This window comes from Drosophila mojavensis, unplaced genomic scaffold (assembly GCF_018153725.1).
Source record: "Drosophila mojavensis isolate 15081-1352.22 unplaced genomic scaffold, ASM1815372v1 contig_19, whole genome shotgun sequence".
NCBI lineage: Eukaryota > Metazoa > Arthropoda > Insecta > Diptera > Drosophilidae > Drosophila > Drosophila mojavensis.
Genome location: NW_025318726.1, coordinates 5,974,412 through 5,992,350, shown reverse-complemented (window position 1 = coordinate 5,992,350; position 17,939 = coordinate 5,974,412). Strand labels below are relative to the sequence as shown.

At 37.1% G+C, this 17,939-nt stretch overlaps 1 protein-coding gene across 4 annotated transcripts in view; it reads right to left on the bottom strand.

The window, feature by feature from the left end:
- LOC6571998 (synaptosomal-associated protein 25) overlaps positions 1–17,939 on the bottom strand; it is a 114,090-nt gene that overhangs the window by 79,650 nt on the left and 16,501 nt on the right. For 2 of the 4 annotated variants that reach the window (XM_015166124.3, XM_015166123.2), the window contains 2 exons: positions 8,887–8,935; positions 785–833 (listed from right to left, as the gene is read on the bottom strand). In XM_015166124.3, the coding sequence (XP_015021610.1) occupies positions 785–833; positions 8,887–8,935 (98 nt within the window). The remainder of the gene's footprint in view (positions 1–784; positions 834–8,886; positions 8,936–17,939) is intronic. The other 2 variants (XM_015166122.3, XM_001998116.4) reach the window with 2 other exon arrangements.

The window sequence follows — 17,939 nt, the reverse complement described above, 5'->3', positions numbered from 1 at the left end:
TTTTATGCCTCTGTGCTTTTACATGGGCCTGTGTGCATGTTTGCATGTATGAGACATAAACATTGTCGTATACCTACATCAACTTAGAATTGTGTGAACGATTTTAGGTTCGAATTGCAGAATCATTCTGATAGGCACACGATCATTGATACAAAATAAGGTAGTTAAAAATAAAAGCTCAAATAATCATGAAAAAGCAAACATTTTACATGAGCATGGCGAACGATTTGAAGGTATACTCTTCGCACAGAAGGGAAGAAACGGGAGTCTAACGCGAAGAAATTTAAATTTTCTCTGCTGCTGCTACTGCTCATACGCATACATATTCATATTTGTTCAATAGTCTCGGCCGAGCGCATGAAGAGAAATGAATTTTGCTCCCATATTTTTGTAGCCCGAACCTAAAAGTGAGGAGCCGAGCAACTAAAAATTGGTCTGGGAACTAACGCTCGAAGAAAATTGTGCAAAACGCTTTACACTAAATGTCCGGTCTATGTGTTCTGTGGTTAGGGTAAGGGCCCTGTGCAAATTATAAATGAAATGAAACCTAGCTCCCAAATCTAAGGAATTGAACATTTTTGTTTCCTACTTGTTTTCTGCTTGTGTTATAGTTACCGGCGTCACTAAAGGCTTCTCTCAAATAATAATTAATCGTTAGTTTGAATTATGCTGTTATCATCAACATATTGAGTTAGTATGATTTAATTTTGTACAACTTTAAAAAAACGTATTTTCTACTTTTATCAGTTGTTAAAATTTGTCTATATCCTTTTCAATATCTTACCTCCTTGCTCGTCCAACATAACAATGCTTCGCATCCCAACTTCCGCACTCTGAATAGAAATACATGTTGATTTTTAAATTAGTACTATAATGGGAGATACCATCAAAATTGTTCTATATCAATTTTATTTCTATAACATTGTATAATTGTTTAGAACTTTTGAAATAATCGAATCCTTATCTATATCACACAAGTAGAATATGATACATTGATTAGTCAAGTCCGATAACTTTTAAAATCGGGCAAGCAATGTGCTAGATTACTAACCATACAAAACATAGACTAGAAATCTAGAGTAACGCATTTTGCACAGTAAAATTTGAGCATAATTTCCCAGACCACTTCACTCTATGTGTTCGGCCTGGATGACTTTTAAACGAGAGAGTATTGAGAGAGAGAGAGGGAGAACAGAAAATATTGAGCATAGTGAAACTTCATATGTATAAAAGACGAAACTAAATATTAGGGGCCTGAGCATATACGAATATGGTTAGTGGTTAGATGTAAACAATGTATGTAATATATCTGATTATATGTATGTATGTATATAGCAATAAAGAATAAAGGTCTAGCTTCATTTTTAGAAACGATAAAAATATAATGATCAGAAGCTTTTTAGAAATTAAATACGGAGATTTTGGAACTCACTATTATTGGAATATTATCCCCCTCCAACCAAATAAAAATAAACAATTTTTATACCCTGATCCCATTTTCAATGGGAAATCAGGGTATAATGGTTTTGTTAAATGTATGTAACAGGCAGAAGGAGGCCTTATATTCTTGATTAGGGCGACGAGCTGAGTCGATTTGGCCCTGTCCGTCTGTCTGTCCGTCCGTCTGTCCATATGTATGAACTCGTCGATCTCAGAAGATATAAGAGAATTGAAAAATTTTCCCTAGGTCCGTGTATATCATGCGCATATCAAGTTTTTCTCTATATATCGATAACTACTCCCGATATTTTATTATCGATTAAAAACCTTATCGAAAGCTAGTTATTTAATTATATCTCCTACACCTTTAGAATAGAGCTTGAAAATTTTAAATGTAGACCTAAATATACTTTATATAATTTCGATTTTTGTTATAATTTACCCCTCACCCCTATATCCACCCACTCACCCTCACCTTTGTAAAAGGCGTATTTCAAGTACTAGAGACTTGTGCTTTGGAATGTACATACATTTTCACCATATGATTACGCTTTGAAGACGTACAAACAGCGACTGCGCTTGGGCTGCGCTGCAGTGTGGGCAACATTATAAGAATTTATTTGTTGAATAATATAATTTCTAGACGTACAATCTTAATGCAACTTTTAGAGCGTAATCATCCAAAAGCACAAGTCCCTAGTACTTAAAATACGCCTTTTAGAAAGGTGAGGGTGAGGGGGTGGATATAGGGATGGGGGGTAAATTACAACAGAAATCGAAATTATATAAAATACATATGTCTACATTTAAAATTTGCAAGCTCTAGCTCTAAATATAATTAAATAACTTGCTTTCGATAAGGTTTATGATCGATAATAAAATATCGGGAGTAGTTATCGATATATAGGGAAAAACTCGATATGCGCGTGATATACACGGACCTAGGAAAAAAAGTTTCTAGCTCTCATATCTGTTGAGATCGACGCGTTCATACATACGGTCGGACGGACAGACTGACGGACAGGGCCAAATCGACTTACATACTTTTAACAAAACCATTATGCCCTGATTTTCCATTTTCAATGGGTTCAGGGTATAACAAGTCGAGACTGCCCGAATACGAGATCCCCTGAACCCTTCAAGCAAATGATATTTCAATTATAACAAAAACCGCAATTATATACAACGCATATAAGTATACATTTAATTTGGAGACTCTTTAAAGCTTTAAAGATGTAGGAGATATAATTTTATAACTGATTTTCGATCACGTTTTTATCGATAAAAATTATGGGATGAGTTATCGATTTTTTGAGATAAACAGGATATGCGCGCTATATATGCGGACATTTAAAACAAAATGTCCTATATAAATAAAACAAGTAAGAAAGCTCTAGTCGAGACTGCTCGACTACGAGATCCCCTTAACCCTTGGAGCAATAGATATTTCAATAATTTTGCGCGTCTTTCAGCTTACACAAGAAACACGCACACACACACACACACACACACGCACGTACGCACACACAGGCATACATACACACACACGCATACAGACACACATACACACACACGCATACACACACAAACGCATACACACACACACATACACACACACATACACACACACACACATACACAAACACATACACACACAAGCATAAACACGCATGGGCTGCAGTGTGCGCTTACTATGAGAACTTAATTGTTTAATAACTTTTTTTATGGACGTACGATCTTCATGAAACTTTCAGATTAAGATGAATATGCATGTAATTGCCAAAGCACAAGTCTCTAGTATTTGAAATACGCCTTTTACAAAAGTGAGGGTGAGGGGTAAATTTAGAGGTGGGGGTAAATTTTAACAAAAACCAAAATTGTATATATTGCATATAAGCATACATTAAAAATTTGGAGACTCTAGCAATAAAGGTGTAGAAAATATAATTTTATAACTGCTTTTCGATACGGGTTTTTATCGATGAAAAAAGATCGGGATGAGTTATCGATTTTTAATGATAAACTTGATATTCGCGCTGTAATTGCGGACATTTAAAAAAAAATTTGAAGTCTCTAGCTCTTATATCTTCTGAAATCGACGCGTTCATACATACGGACAGACGGACGGACAGACAGACGGACAGGGCCAAATCAACTCAGCTCGTCGCCCTGATCAAGAATATATATACTTTGTGGGGTCTACCACGCCTCCTTCTCCCTGTTACATACATTTCAACAAAACCATTATACCCTGATTTCCCATTGAAAATGGGTTCAGGGTATAAAAACAAAAAGGAGGAACGTTGCAGTCGGGCGTTATCGACTGCGGAATACTCATTCACATCCCATCAGCAATTTAGTAGCTAATTTTCGCTCTAGTACTGTAGAAAATTCAGTTTTTCCCGATTTACCACGCTCTACAGGGCGTAAACACCTCATTTTTGGTCAGTTTTTAGAACGAGCTACCCGAACTGCAAAATTTGAATGATTACGCTCCAAAAATGTGAATATTACAGGGAATGTCTCGATATGCCACGCCCATAAAGAGGCATACAAATTATTTTTGGGTCATCGATAGAGGAGCTTACTAGTAACTCAACTATCTAAATTTGAAGCTTTTAGCTATTATACTTTGGGAGATATAAACTTCTGCGGTTTGCCACGTCCCTTATGGGCGGACATATATCCGTCGAAACTTTTTGGTATTCGGTGGTCAACCCGAGTATATATACCAAATTTGAGGTCTCTAGCATTATTAGTAGCCAAAATACAGCAGAATTAAAAAATCACTATATCTTCAGATCCGATTTGCAACGCCCCTAATGGGCGTAGACAAATAATTTGTTCAATAATCTTTATAGAATCATAACATTATCCTACGTGCGTTCCAGCTTTAAAACTCTAGGAGATACAGTTTTATCCGACTTGTTACGCCCCCAATGGGCGTAGATACATCCGCCATAGTTTGTAATCTTGGGTGGTCGATACGGACCTACACTCCAAACTTCAGCTTTCTAGGTCTTCAACTAATATGATTTCTGGCATATCGGAAAATACATTTTCCGATTTGCCATGCCCCTAGTGGGCGGATCGAAAAAATTGTAACACTTTATAAATCGGAGATATGCACGAGTATGTGTTCCACATTGCAAGTACTAGTTTCCATAGCGCCGAAATAAACTGCGTTCATACGGACAGACGGACGGGCAGCAAGACGGACATTGCACAAAACCAATATACTAATTCACCTGGGTCCGTGTATATCACACGCATATTGAATTTTTCTGCCCAAATCGATAATTACGATATTTTATTATCAATTAAACTCCTTACCGAAAACTAGTTATTTAATAATATCTCCTACACCTTTAGATCTACAGTCTCCAAACTTTAAATATAGACTTATATGTATTTTATATAATTTAGGTTTTTATGGTAATTTAACCCCCACCCTTATATCCACCCCCTCAGGCGTATTTTAAATACTAGAGACTTGTGGACGCATTTCAATGTTAATATCATGATCTACAAGTTTCATGGAGATAGTTCATCAACAAGAAAAGTTATTAAATTAAAAGTTATTGCATTCCATGCGTGTTTATGCGAGATCTACTGTGTATATACCGTTGAAGGATACAAAGATTTTGTAATTTACATATTTTGGATACCACGCCACCTTCGCCTATAATTTGTAAAAAACTTTTTTGTGCTTTTCTCATAATATCTCAGTCAGTGCAGCCCAAGCGCAGTCGCTGCTTACTGCGCAATTGACAGAGCGCGTGCTTATACGTACGTGTGGATGTATGTGTATGCATATCTACATAGAAGTGCAGAATGAGTAGAATATCTCATAGTCGAGCAGTCTCGACTGGAGCCTTCTTGCTTGTTGATATCCATTTAATCAGGATTGGAGAGCAGATTTTCTTTTAGTATATTTAAATACATACATACATGTATGTATATACATATCTGCATTTAGAATAGATAGAAGCTTCGATACATTAGAAAGATAAAGAAATGATTTGGACATCTCGATAGAAGTCACTTTATTTTCTGAGCAGATATATGGGGATTCTTCTTTTTCACTTCCAGAATTTTCTCTTTGTGTCTGTCCATATTTTTGGTCGTCCGGCACGTGACAGTCGGCCGAATGACTTCCAAAACTACACTCGATAAATTACACTTTGTTTGTCGAGACATTTCTTTGAACTAATTGATTTCGACCTTGAATTTTTATACTCATTCACGAAAGTGAAATGAGTATATTGGTTTTGTGCAATGTCCGTCCTTTCCGTCCGTCTGTCTGTCTGTCCGCATGAACGCAATTTATGTCGGCGCTATTGAAGCAAGAGCGTGGCAAATCAGAAAATGCATTTGTAGATCCGTGTTGACCACCCAAGACCAGCAAGTTATGGTAGATATATGTACGCCTATTGGGGGCGTGGCAAATCGGATAAAACTTTGTTGTACAGCTAGAACGATGAAATTTTGTACATGCGCTAATGTTTCAATTCTATACAGATGATGAAAAATTATATATCTACGCCTACTGGGGGCGTGGCAAATCGGACCTGAAGATATAGTGATTTTTCAAATCCGGCTATATTATAGGCATTATTGATGCTAGAGACCTGAAATTTGGTATATATACGCGGGTTGACAACCCAAGTCCAAACAGCTATGATGGATATATGTCCGGCCACGGGGGGCGTGGCAAACCTACAGTTTAAGAGCTAGAAGCTCAAAATTTTGACCCAAAATAATTGTTAAGCCTCTTAAGGGGCGTGGCATATCGAAAAATACCTAGTCATTTTTACATTTTTTAGCGAAAAATACCCATTAATTATAACATTTTTTAGCGTAAGCATTAAAATTTGGGACTTATCTTGTTATAAAATATGAAATTAAACTTTTAAAATTTTTCCACCAAGAAAAAGCAAAGTATTAAGTGTTATTCATTCATTCATAGGCACACAAATGCCTAAGCAAGGCAGTACTTCATTTGGGAACGTGGCATTTCGTGGCAGCGTTCACAGCGTACGGATTTGAGCCGAGCAAATACGAAGTTGAGCAATCCCTTATGCACATTTTTTCGGCGTTGAAAAAGTTTGTTCTACATGTCTCGTCTATGTGTTTTTTGGTCAATAATAAAGGGCAATAGCTATCGATGGCTTCCCAATTTTTATGGGATCATGCCCTGTTTCTTTTAACGCACTAGACTTAAAAATTTTACTATATGCTTTGGTTGACAGCGTTTGGGCTGAGAATGAGTATTATGCAATCGTTCTTACAATGTTCTTGCAACGTTCTTACATGTTCTATATGAAACAAGTAAGAAACCTTTAGTCGAGAGTGCTCGACTAGATACTACCCTGAACCCAACTAATAAAAATGCCCATTTAGTATGGCTAAAATTTTAATTTCGATGTATTTAAAAATATAAATGAAATTCAAAACTCATTTAATAAGATATAAAAATATTTTGAAACAATTAAAAAAATTAACATCAGTTGCATCGCTCGGGATTCAAACCCACTACGCCGCCTCACTTTCACTGAAATTTATTCCCTGCTGCAGCGCCATCTAGCAAAACGAAACCAAACTAACTGCTGATGTGATTCTAAGAATCTGCTAGAATAGTCAAACTATTAAAAACGCACATTTAGTATGGCTAAAATTTCCATTTCGGTGTATTTAAAAAAAAAAAAATAGAAAACTCATTCATCAAAATATAAAAATATTTTTCCGATTTGCGACGCCCCTACTGGGCTTAGACACCTCATTTTTAGTCAGTTCTTAGAACGAGATAACGGTACCCTAACTGCTAAGTTTGAATGCTTACCCTCAAAAAATGTGAACATTACAGGGTATTTTTCGATATACCACGCCCCTAAAGAGGCCTACATATTATTTTTGGGTCATCGATAGAAGAGGTTACTAGTAACTGAACCATCCAAATTTGAAGCTTCTAGCTATTATACTTTATACGGACAGACGGACGGACAGACAGACGGACAGGGCCAAATCGACTCAGGTCGTCGCCCTGATCAAGAAATATATACTTTCATCAAACCATTATATCCTGATTTACCATTTTCAATGGGTTCAGGGTATAACAAGTAAAAAATCTGTAGTCGAGACTTCTCGGTACGAGATCCCCTGAACCCTTCGAGCAACTGATATTTTAATAATTCTTTGCGTCTTCCCATTCCATACATACATACCCATATGCAAATGTATTTACATATACATATGTATATACATGTATGTATGTATGTTTGTGAGCAAAAAATCGACCAAATGCAAATGCTGGGCTTTAAAATTACTACAAGCAGCAAGAGTTACGCACACAGGCCACTAATGCTCAAGTTTCCAGAGACTGCAAGTGTGTGTGTCTGTGTGCACACTCGTCGCGAAAGCATTTCCATGAGTATCAACGCTTGCATACCCTTCTCACGAATAACCATACAAACGCTTACATTTTGTTTGCATGAGCGTGACAAACGCTTTTATGATTAGGTATACCCTTCACTTCAAAGGGAAAGAGCTGGGATCATCGCGAACAAAATTCAATTTTTGTGCGCTGCTGAGTTCGGTGATTTGAGAGACCAAAGAGAGAGATAGAGTGAGAGAGAGAGAGTAGGACAAATAGCGCATAGCCTTGCTTCATATAAGAATGGGACCATTTCGTTTGAGCGCTCGCAACGAACTGACTTTGTAGTGTTGTATTTTCACTGCTCGAGCCGTAAGAGACGGAGCCGAGCAACTACGAAGGTGAGTAGTCCCTAATGCACATTTTTTCGGTGGTGAAAAAGTTTTTTCTACATGTCTCATCTATGTGTTCTTTGGTCAGTGATATGAATACATTTTCGCTGCTTATTTAATGAATAAATATTTGGGTAGTTATTATTTTTCCTAATGTCTTTTTTTTTTAAGTTTCCCGTGATTCTTACATTAAATATATTCCATTTGAGCATAATTTTTTAAATCGCTGTAAGAAAATTTATTTAATTAAAATTTGAGTGATTAAAATCTCAAAAAAGTCAAACACAAAAATTGTGGAACGTATCGATTGTATATATACATACATATATAATTATAATTTTTTATTATTAATTCTACGACCTTATATAAAATTGATGTATTCCATGAATTACATCTCTCTTATATTCAGCAAAAATTATATACATGTAAGTAGGGTTTGTAATCAACATATTATTTTATTTAAACAGATGCCGAATCTGAGATATGCAAAAATCAATGATTTCTCCAGCTCTGTAATTCTTAGTTTTTGTAGTTTAAATATTGTATTAAGTGTATATGTATCAATTATACCGCTTTATGATCTGTATTGCTGTAATTTGTAGAAAATCTATTCAAATCTTGAGTTTCATAATTTATACCCTATAAAAATGTGATATATTGTTGTGTTAGTAGTGGACTCACCTCCTTGATCATCAAGGGCTACAAGTGTACGTATTCCTGCCTCCTTGCTCTGGTGTGCAGCAAAATGTAAATAGTTTGTAGAAGTGTATAGATAAGTGTTAGTATTGTATAAGTATATATATTAATAATAGTTTCTATCTTGGAATTAGTATTTATAGTTCAGTTTAATAAGCATACATAAATAATGTAATTGAAAAAAAAAATGTATGGCGCAAAACGCGGAATTGCGAAAGTTTTCATTTCAGATTTAAACAAGAGGAGCACATAATCAAAAAGACGGATACATCTACCCACGTGACCCGTCAACACGCATTTTATTTGTCTTAAACTTTTACAGCTATAAGGTTAACACGTAAGAACCTTGCAGTTGGGCATTACCAACTCAAGAATACTCATTTACATCTCTTCAGCAATTTAGTAGCTAATACAGTAAAAAATGCAGTTTTTTCTGCCCCTACATGGCGTAGACACCTAGGTAAGTTCTTAGAACGATCAAACGCTCAAATAATGTGGAAATTACAGGATATTTTTTGATATTCCACGCCCGCGGCATAGCTTGTTAGTCTTAGGTGGTTAGCCCGAATATATATACCAAATTTCAGGTCTCTAGTATCAATACTGCAAAAACAAGTAAGAAAGCTCTAGTCGAGATTGCTCGACGACGAGATCTTTGCGTCACGCACACACACAAACACATAAACACACAAGTGAGGGTGTTGATTTAGGGGGAGGGGAGGGAGGGTGGTGTTTATTTTCAACAGAAACCGAAATTGTATAAAATTGATATAAATATACATTAAAAATTTGGACTCTGTAGCTCCAAAGATGAAGGAGATATAATTATACTCATTCACGAAAGTGAATCAGTATATTGGTTTTGTGCAATGTCCGTCTGTCCGTCCGTCCGTCTGTCCGTCTGTCCGTATGAACGCAATCTATTTCGGCGCTATTGAAGCTAGAGACTTGAAATTTGGAACACATACTCCGATTTATAAAGTGTAAAAATTTTCCTGATCCGCCCACTAGGGGCGTGGCAAATCGGAAAATGCATTTTCGGATATACCAGAAATCATGTTAGTTAAAGAGCTAGAAAGCTGAAATTTGGTATGTAGGTCCGCGTCGACCACCCAAGATCACGAGCTATGGCAGATATATCTCCGCCTATTGGGGGCGTGGCAGATCGGATAAAACTGTATCTCCTAAAGTTGTAAACCTAGAATGCTGAAATTTTGCATGTCAGCTAATGTTATGATTCTATAAAGTCTAAAGACAAAATTATAAGTCTACGCCCATTAGAGGCGTGGCAAATCGGACCTGAAGATATAGTGATTTTTTATATTCTGCTTTATTTTGGACACTATTGATGCCAGAGATATCAAATTTTGTATATATACTCGGGCTGATCACCCAAGACCAAAAAGCTTTGTCGGATATATGTCCGCCCACAGGGGGCGTTGCAAACCGCAAAAGTGTATATCTCCTAAAGTATAATAGCTAGAAGCTTCAAATTTGGATAGTTGAGTTACTGGTAACCTCCTCTATCGATTCCCCAAAAAATAATTTTTACGCCTCTTTAGGGACGTGGCATATCGAAAAATACCCTGTAATTTTTGAGAGTAAGCATTCAAACTTAGCATTTAGGGTACCGTTATCACGTTCTAAAAACTGACCAAAAATGAAGTGTCTACGCCCATTTGGGGCGTGGTAAATCGGAAAAACCTGTATATTCTACAGTATTAGAGCGAAACTTAACTACTAAATTGTTGATGGGATGTGAATGAGTATTCCGCAGTCGGTAACACCCGACTCCAACGTTCTTACTTGTTTTATAACTGATTTTCGATAAGGTATTTTATCGATAAAAAAGATTGGGATGATTTATCGATTTTTAGTGATAAACCCGATATCCGCGCTGTAAATACGGACATTTAAAAAAATTGAATTCCTTGCTCTTATATCTTCTGAAATCAACGCGTTCAAACATACGGACGGACGGACAGACAGACAGACGGACAAGGCTAAATCGACTCAGCTCGTCGCGCTGATCAAGAATATATATACTTTGTGGGGTCTGCCACGCCTCCTTCTGCCTGTTACATACTTTTAACAAAACCATTATACCCTGATTTCCCATTTTCAATGGGTTCAGGGTATAAAAATAAAAACTCGCACACACACACACAAACGCACATACCCGCACACAAGCACCCACGCCTAAACCCGCATGGGCTGTAGTGTGCGCTTTCTATGATAATTTAATTGTTTAATAACTTTTCTTATGGACAAACGATCTTCATGAAACTTTCAGATTAAAATTATAACATGGATATGCATGCATTGCCAAAGCTCAAGTCTCTAGTATTTGAAATATGCCTTTTACAAATATGTGGGTAAGAGGGTGGATATAGAGGTGGGGGGTAAATTTTAACAAGAACCGAAATTGAACAAGTTGCATATAATCTACATTAAAAATTTGCAGATTTTAGCTTTTAAGTTGGAGGAGATATAATTTTATAACTGATTATCGATAAGGGTTTTATCGATAAAAAATATAATATAATAAATAAAATAAATATTTATAATAATAGATTAATGAAGCAAGTAATAAAGATTAGCAGTGACGAAGAGTTCGCAGACGTCGAGCGGGAGGAGTCAGAGCAGGGCTCAGTTCGCGTCGAAGACGTGTGCAGTGACAATACGGATCCGTTCCCTCGCGAGGAGGCACGCAGGCGGCAGAGAGACCCTAGGTTGGGTAGGGAGTACTACCGTCCCCGAGAGGAGCAGAAGTCGCCCCGTTTCTTACACACGCTCTACCATTCATCAGTAAAAGTGGTCCACGACGCACAGTTGAACCTTTGCTCATTTTGCGTTACAAAAGTCATAACTTTGGAACCAAACAATATATTTAAAAATTTAAAAAGAATTCCATAGAGAATCCTTCAATCTTTAAAATGAAGGTGATGCGTTAACAGGTGGCTTCACAGTTTTACCTCAAAGATGAAAAACGTGATTTTATACCAAACATTCATGCATATGTATGAAAAACTTAAATATTATGTGTTGAAAATGATTTTATTTCAATTATTTACAGTAAATATGACTATTTAAACAAATAAACAGTACAAAATTTGAAAAAAAAAATAAAAAAATTTTTTTGTCAAAAAACCCAAACCCTTTGATTTGCCGTCGGCATTTCTACCTACTGCATGCAAACTTGACCTTTTTCAGTACATTTTGTGCGTTTTTATACCGATTTTTTGTTAGTTTTTTGGTATGGAAAACCAATCTGGCCAAATCGGCAGCCAATTTTTATGAATGTTGCAGAGAATACATTTCTTAACACGTGTTTATAAACCGAAGTTAGAATGTTGCAGAATGTAGAATAAATTAAATCCACTTTAGGTAAAACAAGTAAGAACGTTGCAGTCGGGATTTGCCATGCCCATACTAGGCGTAGACACCTCATTTTTTGTCAGTTCTTAGAACGGGATAACGGTACCCTAAGTACAAAGTTTAAATGCTTACCCTAAAAAATGTGAAAATTACAGGGTATTTTTCGATATTCCACGCCCATAAAGAGGCTTAAAAATTATTTTTGGGTCATCGATGGAGGTTACTGGTAACTTAACTATCTGAATTTGAAGCTACTAGCTATTATACTTTAGGAGATATCAACTTTTGCGGTTTTCCACGCCCCCTGTGGGCGGACATATATCCGACAAAATTTTTTGGTCTTAGGTGATCAGCTCGAGTATATATACAAAATTTAAGGTCTCTGGCATCAAAAGTGTCCAAAATATAGAAGAATTTAAAAAATCACTATATCTTCAGGTCCGATTTGACACGACCCTAATGAGCGTAGATATCTAATTTTGTCTTTAGACTTTATTGAATCAAAACATTTGCTAACGTACAAAATTTCAGCACTCTAGCTGTAAAACTCTTGGAGAAACAGCTTTATCCGATTTACCAAGCCCCCAATGGGCGGAGATATATCCGCCATAGCTCGTGATCTATGGTGGTCGACGCGGACCTACATACCAAATTTTAGCTTTCTAGCTCTTCAACTAACATGATTTCTGGTATATCGGAAAATGCATTTTCCGATTTGCCACGCCCCTAGTGGGCGGATCGGGAAAATTTTAACACTTTATAGATCGGAGATATACACGAGTATGTGTTCCAAATTTCTAATTTCTCTAGCTTCAATAGCGCCGAAATAGATTGCGTTCATACGAACAGCCGGACGAACAGCAGGACGTACATTGCACAATGTTCGAGGAAATGATATTTTAATAATTATTCGCGTCATAGGGGAACTTAATTGTTTAATCCTTTTTCTTGTGAACGGACTTTGTTTATATTACTTTTATATTGTGATTGTATTATTAAAATGCTTGCCAAATCACATGTCTCTAGTATTTCGATTACGCCTTTTACAGCTTTAATTTATCGATAAGATAATAAGGGGAATAGTTATCGTTTTTTACTCATTCACGAAAGTGAATTATTATACTCATTCACGAAAGTGAATTAGTATATTGGCTTTGTGCAATGTCCGTCTTGCTGTCCATCCGTCTGTCCGTCCGTCCGTCCGTATGCTTGAACATGTTGATTTTAGAAGATATAAGAGCTAGAGACTTCCATTTTTATACCTTGAACCCATTTTCAATGGGAAATCAGGGCGACGAGCTGAGTTGATTTGGCCCTGTCCGTCTGTCGGTCTGTCCGTCCGTCCGTCTGTCCGTACAAGAGCTAGAGACTAGAATTTTTTTTTAAATGACCGTATATACAGCGCGGATTTCGATAAATCATCCCGTTATGTTTGTATCGAATAAAAACATTCAAGTTCAAGTCAGATGCCACTACAGCTAATTGTGAATGATTTTTAATTTTTTTAAATTTCTCAAATATTCAATATAATATGTAGATCATATGCTGAAAGTTTCATTAAATTCCGTTCAGTCAAAAATTAATAAAAAATAATCAAATATTTTTCCAATTAACAAACGCACGTGCAGCAGCTACAACAGTATCGTATACGTGTGCACACATACATTCAAACTTCTTCTAGAACATTCACATCAGCTGTTAGTTTCGTTTAGTTTTGGTAGATGGCGCTGCAGCAGTGAATCTATTTGAGTTTTGACAGCTCAGCTTCCAAAAAAGAGGTGGCGTAGTGAGTAGCGGCATGACGCTCGATCGAGAAGTCCCGGTTCGAATCCCGATAAGTGCAATTGATGTTAATTTTTTTAATTGTTTCAAAAATTTGTATATTTTGATAAATGAGTTTTTTATTTAATGTATATTATTAAATACACTGAAATTGAAATTTTAACCATACTAACTGTGCGTTTTTATTAGTTTGCTTATTCTAGACGATTCTTAGAATCACATCAGCAGTTAGTTTGGTTTAGTTTTGCTAGCTAGCGTTGCAGCAGTGAATCTATTTCAGTTTTGCCAATGCAGCTTCCAAATCTGCCACTGTGCAGTGTACTGCACAGTATAAGCCTCATTGTGCTTGTTATACTCATTCACGAACGTGAAATGAGTGTATGGGTTTTCTGCAATGTCCGTCTTGCTGTCCGTCCGTCTGTCCGTATGAACGCAATCTATTTCGGCGCTATTGGAGCTAGAGACTTTTGAAATTTGGAACACATACTCGTGTATATCTCCGAATTATAAAGTGGTAAAATTTTCCCAATCCGCCCACGAGGGGCGTGGCAAATCGGAAAATGCATTTTCCGAGATGCCAGAAATCATATTAGAAATTTGGAATATAGATCTGCGTTAACCACCCTAGATCACGAGCTATGGCGGATATATCTCCGCCCATTGGGGGCGTGGCAAATCGGATAAAACTGTATCTCCAAGAGTTTTACAGCTAGAGTGCTGAAATGTACGTTAGCTAATGTTGTACGTTAGCTAATGTTTTGATTCTATAAAGTCTAAAGAAAAATTATAAGTCTACGCCTATTAGGGTCGTGTCAAATCGGACCTGAAGATATAGTGTTTTTTTAAATTCTGCTATATTTTGGACACTATTGATGCCAGAGACCTCAAATATTGTATATATAGTCGGGCTGATCACCTAAGACCAACAAGTTTTGTCGGATATATGTCCGCCTACAAGGGGCGTGGAAAACCGCAAAAGTTGATATCTCCTAAAGTATAACAGCTAGTAGCTTCAAATTCAGATAGTTAAGTGGTAACTGGTAGTACTGGAAGTAACCTCTTCTATCGATGACCTAAAAATAATTTTTACGCCTCTTTAGGGGCGTGGCATATCGAAAAATACCCTGTAATTTTCACATTTTTTGAGGGTAAGCATTCAAACTTTGTACTTAGGGTACCGTTATCTCGTTCTAAGAACTGACCAAAAATGAGGTGTCTACGCCCAATAGTGGCGAGGCAAATCGGAATTTCTACAGTATTAGAGCGAAACTTAACTACTAAATTGTTGATGGGATGTGAAAGAGTATTCCGCTGTCGGTAACGTCCGACTGCAACCTTCTACTTGTTCACATTCGTGAATGAGTATAAAAAGGCAAAATTTTGACGTTACCTAAAATGAAACTATCTTCTAAACTAATAAACAGAATGACATCATTATTCTTTTATTTTGTCGGGAATAAACCAGGCTTTCCAACGATACCAAGAAATCAACAATCCGTAAATTATATTTGCATCAGTTTGGTCACAAAGTGCAACTTCGTTTGCTAGATTTCGCGCTATTCCACGCTCTTCCGGCAGAGCTCCAACTGTGCGACGGCAGGGAACACTGTGGACCCGCAGGGGCGTGGTCTGGATTGAGGAGGCGGACTACGAGGAGAACGGCACCACAGATCCACTCTGCCAGCGCCGATTTAACACGAACCCTGAGGGAAGCCACCAACAGGAGTCACCCAGGGCAACGCTGCGGTACACGCCAGGAACTGTGGAGAACCGGGCTAGCCAGCGAGCCACCTTACATTGCTTTATTTGATCACTATAGCAAGGAGTTTTTGTAGTACATAAACTAGACAATCAGGTTTGATTTTTAGTTCGTAAGCCATTGAAGTTTTCATTTTCGTTTAGTTCCCGTTAGTAGTTCGCAAGTCACTGAAGTTTTGCGTTTTGTTGTAGTTTCCATTTGTAGTACGTAAGTTAGATAAGGTTTAATTTGTAGTCCATAAGGCATTGTATACAAACACGCATTGGCTGCAGCGGCGGCTTACTATGGGAACTTAATTGTTTAATAACTTTTCTTGTCGATTGACGATCTTCATTAAACTTTCAGATTATAATAATAGCGAGGATATGCATACATATGTCAAAACACAAGTCTATAGTATTTGAAATACGTCTTTTACAAATTTCTTGGTAAGGGGGTGAATATAGGAGATATAATTTTATAACTGATTTCCGATAAGGGCTATAAAATATCGGTCGATATTTAGAGAAAAACTCGATATGCGCGTGATGTACACGGACCTAGGAAAAAAAGTCTGTACCTCTTATATATTCTGAGATCGACGCGTTCATACATACGGACGGAAGGACAGACAGACGAACATGGCCAAATCAACTCAGCTCGTCGCCTGATCAAGAATATATACACTTTATGGGGTCTGCCACGCGTCCTTCTGCCTTTTATATACATTTCAACAAAACCATTATACCCTGATTTCCCATTTTCAATGGGTTCAGGGTATAATACAAAAAATTATTCGTGTTTCGTGAAGTATAAGTTACAAAAAGAGAAAATTAGTGATGAAGTTTAATTTAAGATTATTGAGGCTAATTTTCTAAATCTATTTATATATATAAAAGAAAGTTGTGTAAAAGTGCTCCTCCACTTATAACTCGAGATCTGCTGGACCAATTTTCATGGTGTTTGATTTGTTGGATTTGTCTCCGCTACGAGTAGGACAGTAGATCTTAAAAATACTGAAAAAATTTGACGAATACTTGAAAAACGCGGTTTTTACCTAAGGATTCAAATTTCCATTGATACTCAGTAGGCTTGATAACAGTGACAGTTTTCGGTCCTGCTCTCATATTATACAATAGTATAGAAGTAAATAAACAAATGTAGTCAGTCAGTCTACGGCACAGCCTCAGGCGAACCTGACTATTCATAAAAAAAAGCACATTTGATAAAAATAATACGCGTGCGTACAGAAGCTAAATATCTCGAAAGCTCAGGTATTTGCTTGTCTCAAACATAAATTTGTGTAAATTATTTATATTTATATTTCTCGATTGTCTTATGTGTTTTTTGTGCGAGGGCATATTCAGTATTACTATTAATAAAAATGCCGCGTCCTTGAAGATCTAATCTTTCCCGGCGGAGCCATAATGCAATTAGGCAACGGAATATCGCGAGTCAATTATCTGACGAAGAACGAGAAATCGCCCGAGAAAGGCGCCGCGTTAGTAACCGGCAAAGAAGGGCCTTAATTCGTGCTTCTCAAAGAGAGAAAGCCCGTGAAACGGCAATAAGAAATGGTTCAAGGATTGATTTGAATCGATATGATTGCATCATTGACTACAGCTTGAATCGTTTAGTTTGCATTGGTCCAATGGACGTTGTTTGCCAGCATTGTGGCGCATTGAAGTTTGCTGGTGAAACGCCCGGTTTGTGCTGCCTTAGTGGTAAAGTGACATTGCCATTAGTGGTCCCGCCACCAGAGCCATTGCGTTCCCTGTTTTATGGCGAAGCACTAGAATCACGACATTTCCTAGCGAACACTCAAAAATACACTGCCTGTTTCCAAATGACTCCATTTGGGGCGGAAATTATTGGAGACGGATATAATCAGACATTTAAGGTAATTTACGTTAAAAATTTTATTTTCTATGGTTTAAACACGTAAGAAAGCTCTAGTCGAGAGTGCCCGACTACGAGATCCCCTGAACCCTTCGAGCAATAGCTGTTTCAATCATTTTTCGCGTCTTTCTGCTTACACAAGACACACACACGCACACGCACACACACACACACGCGCATACACACACAGGCATATACACACACATCATACACACACACACGCACACACACAAGACACACA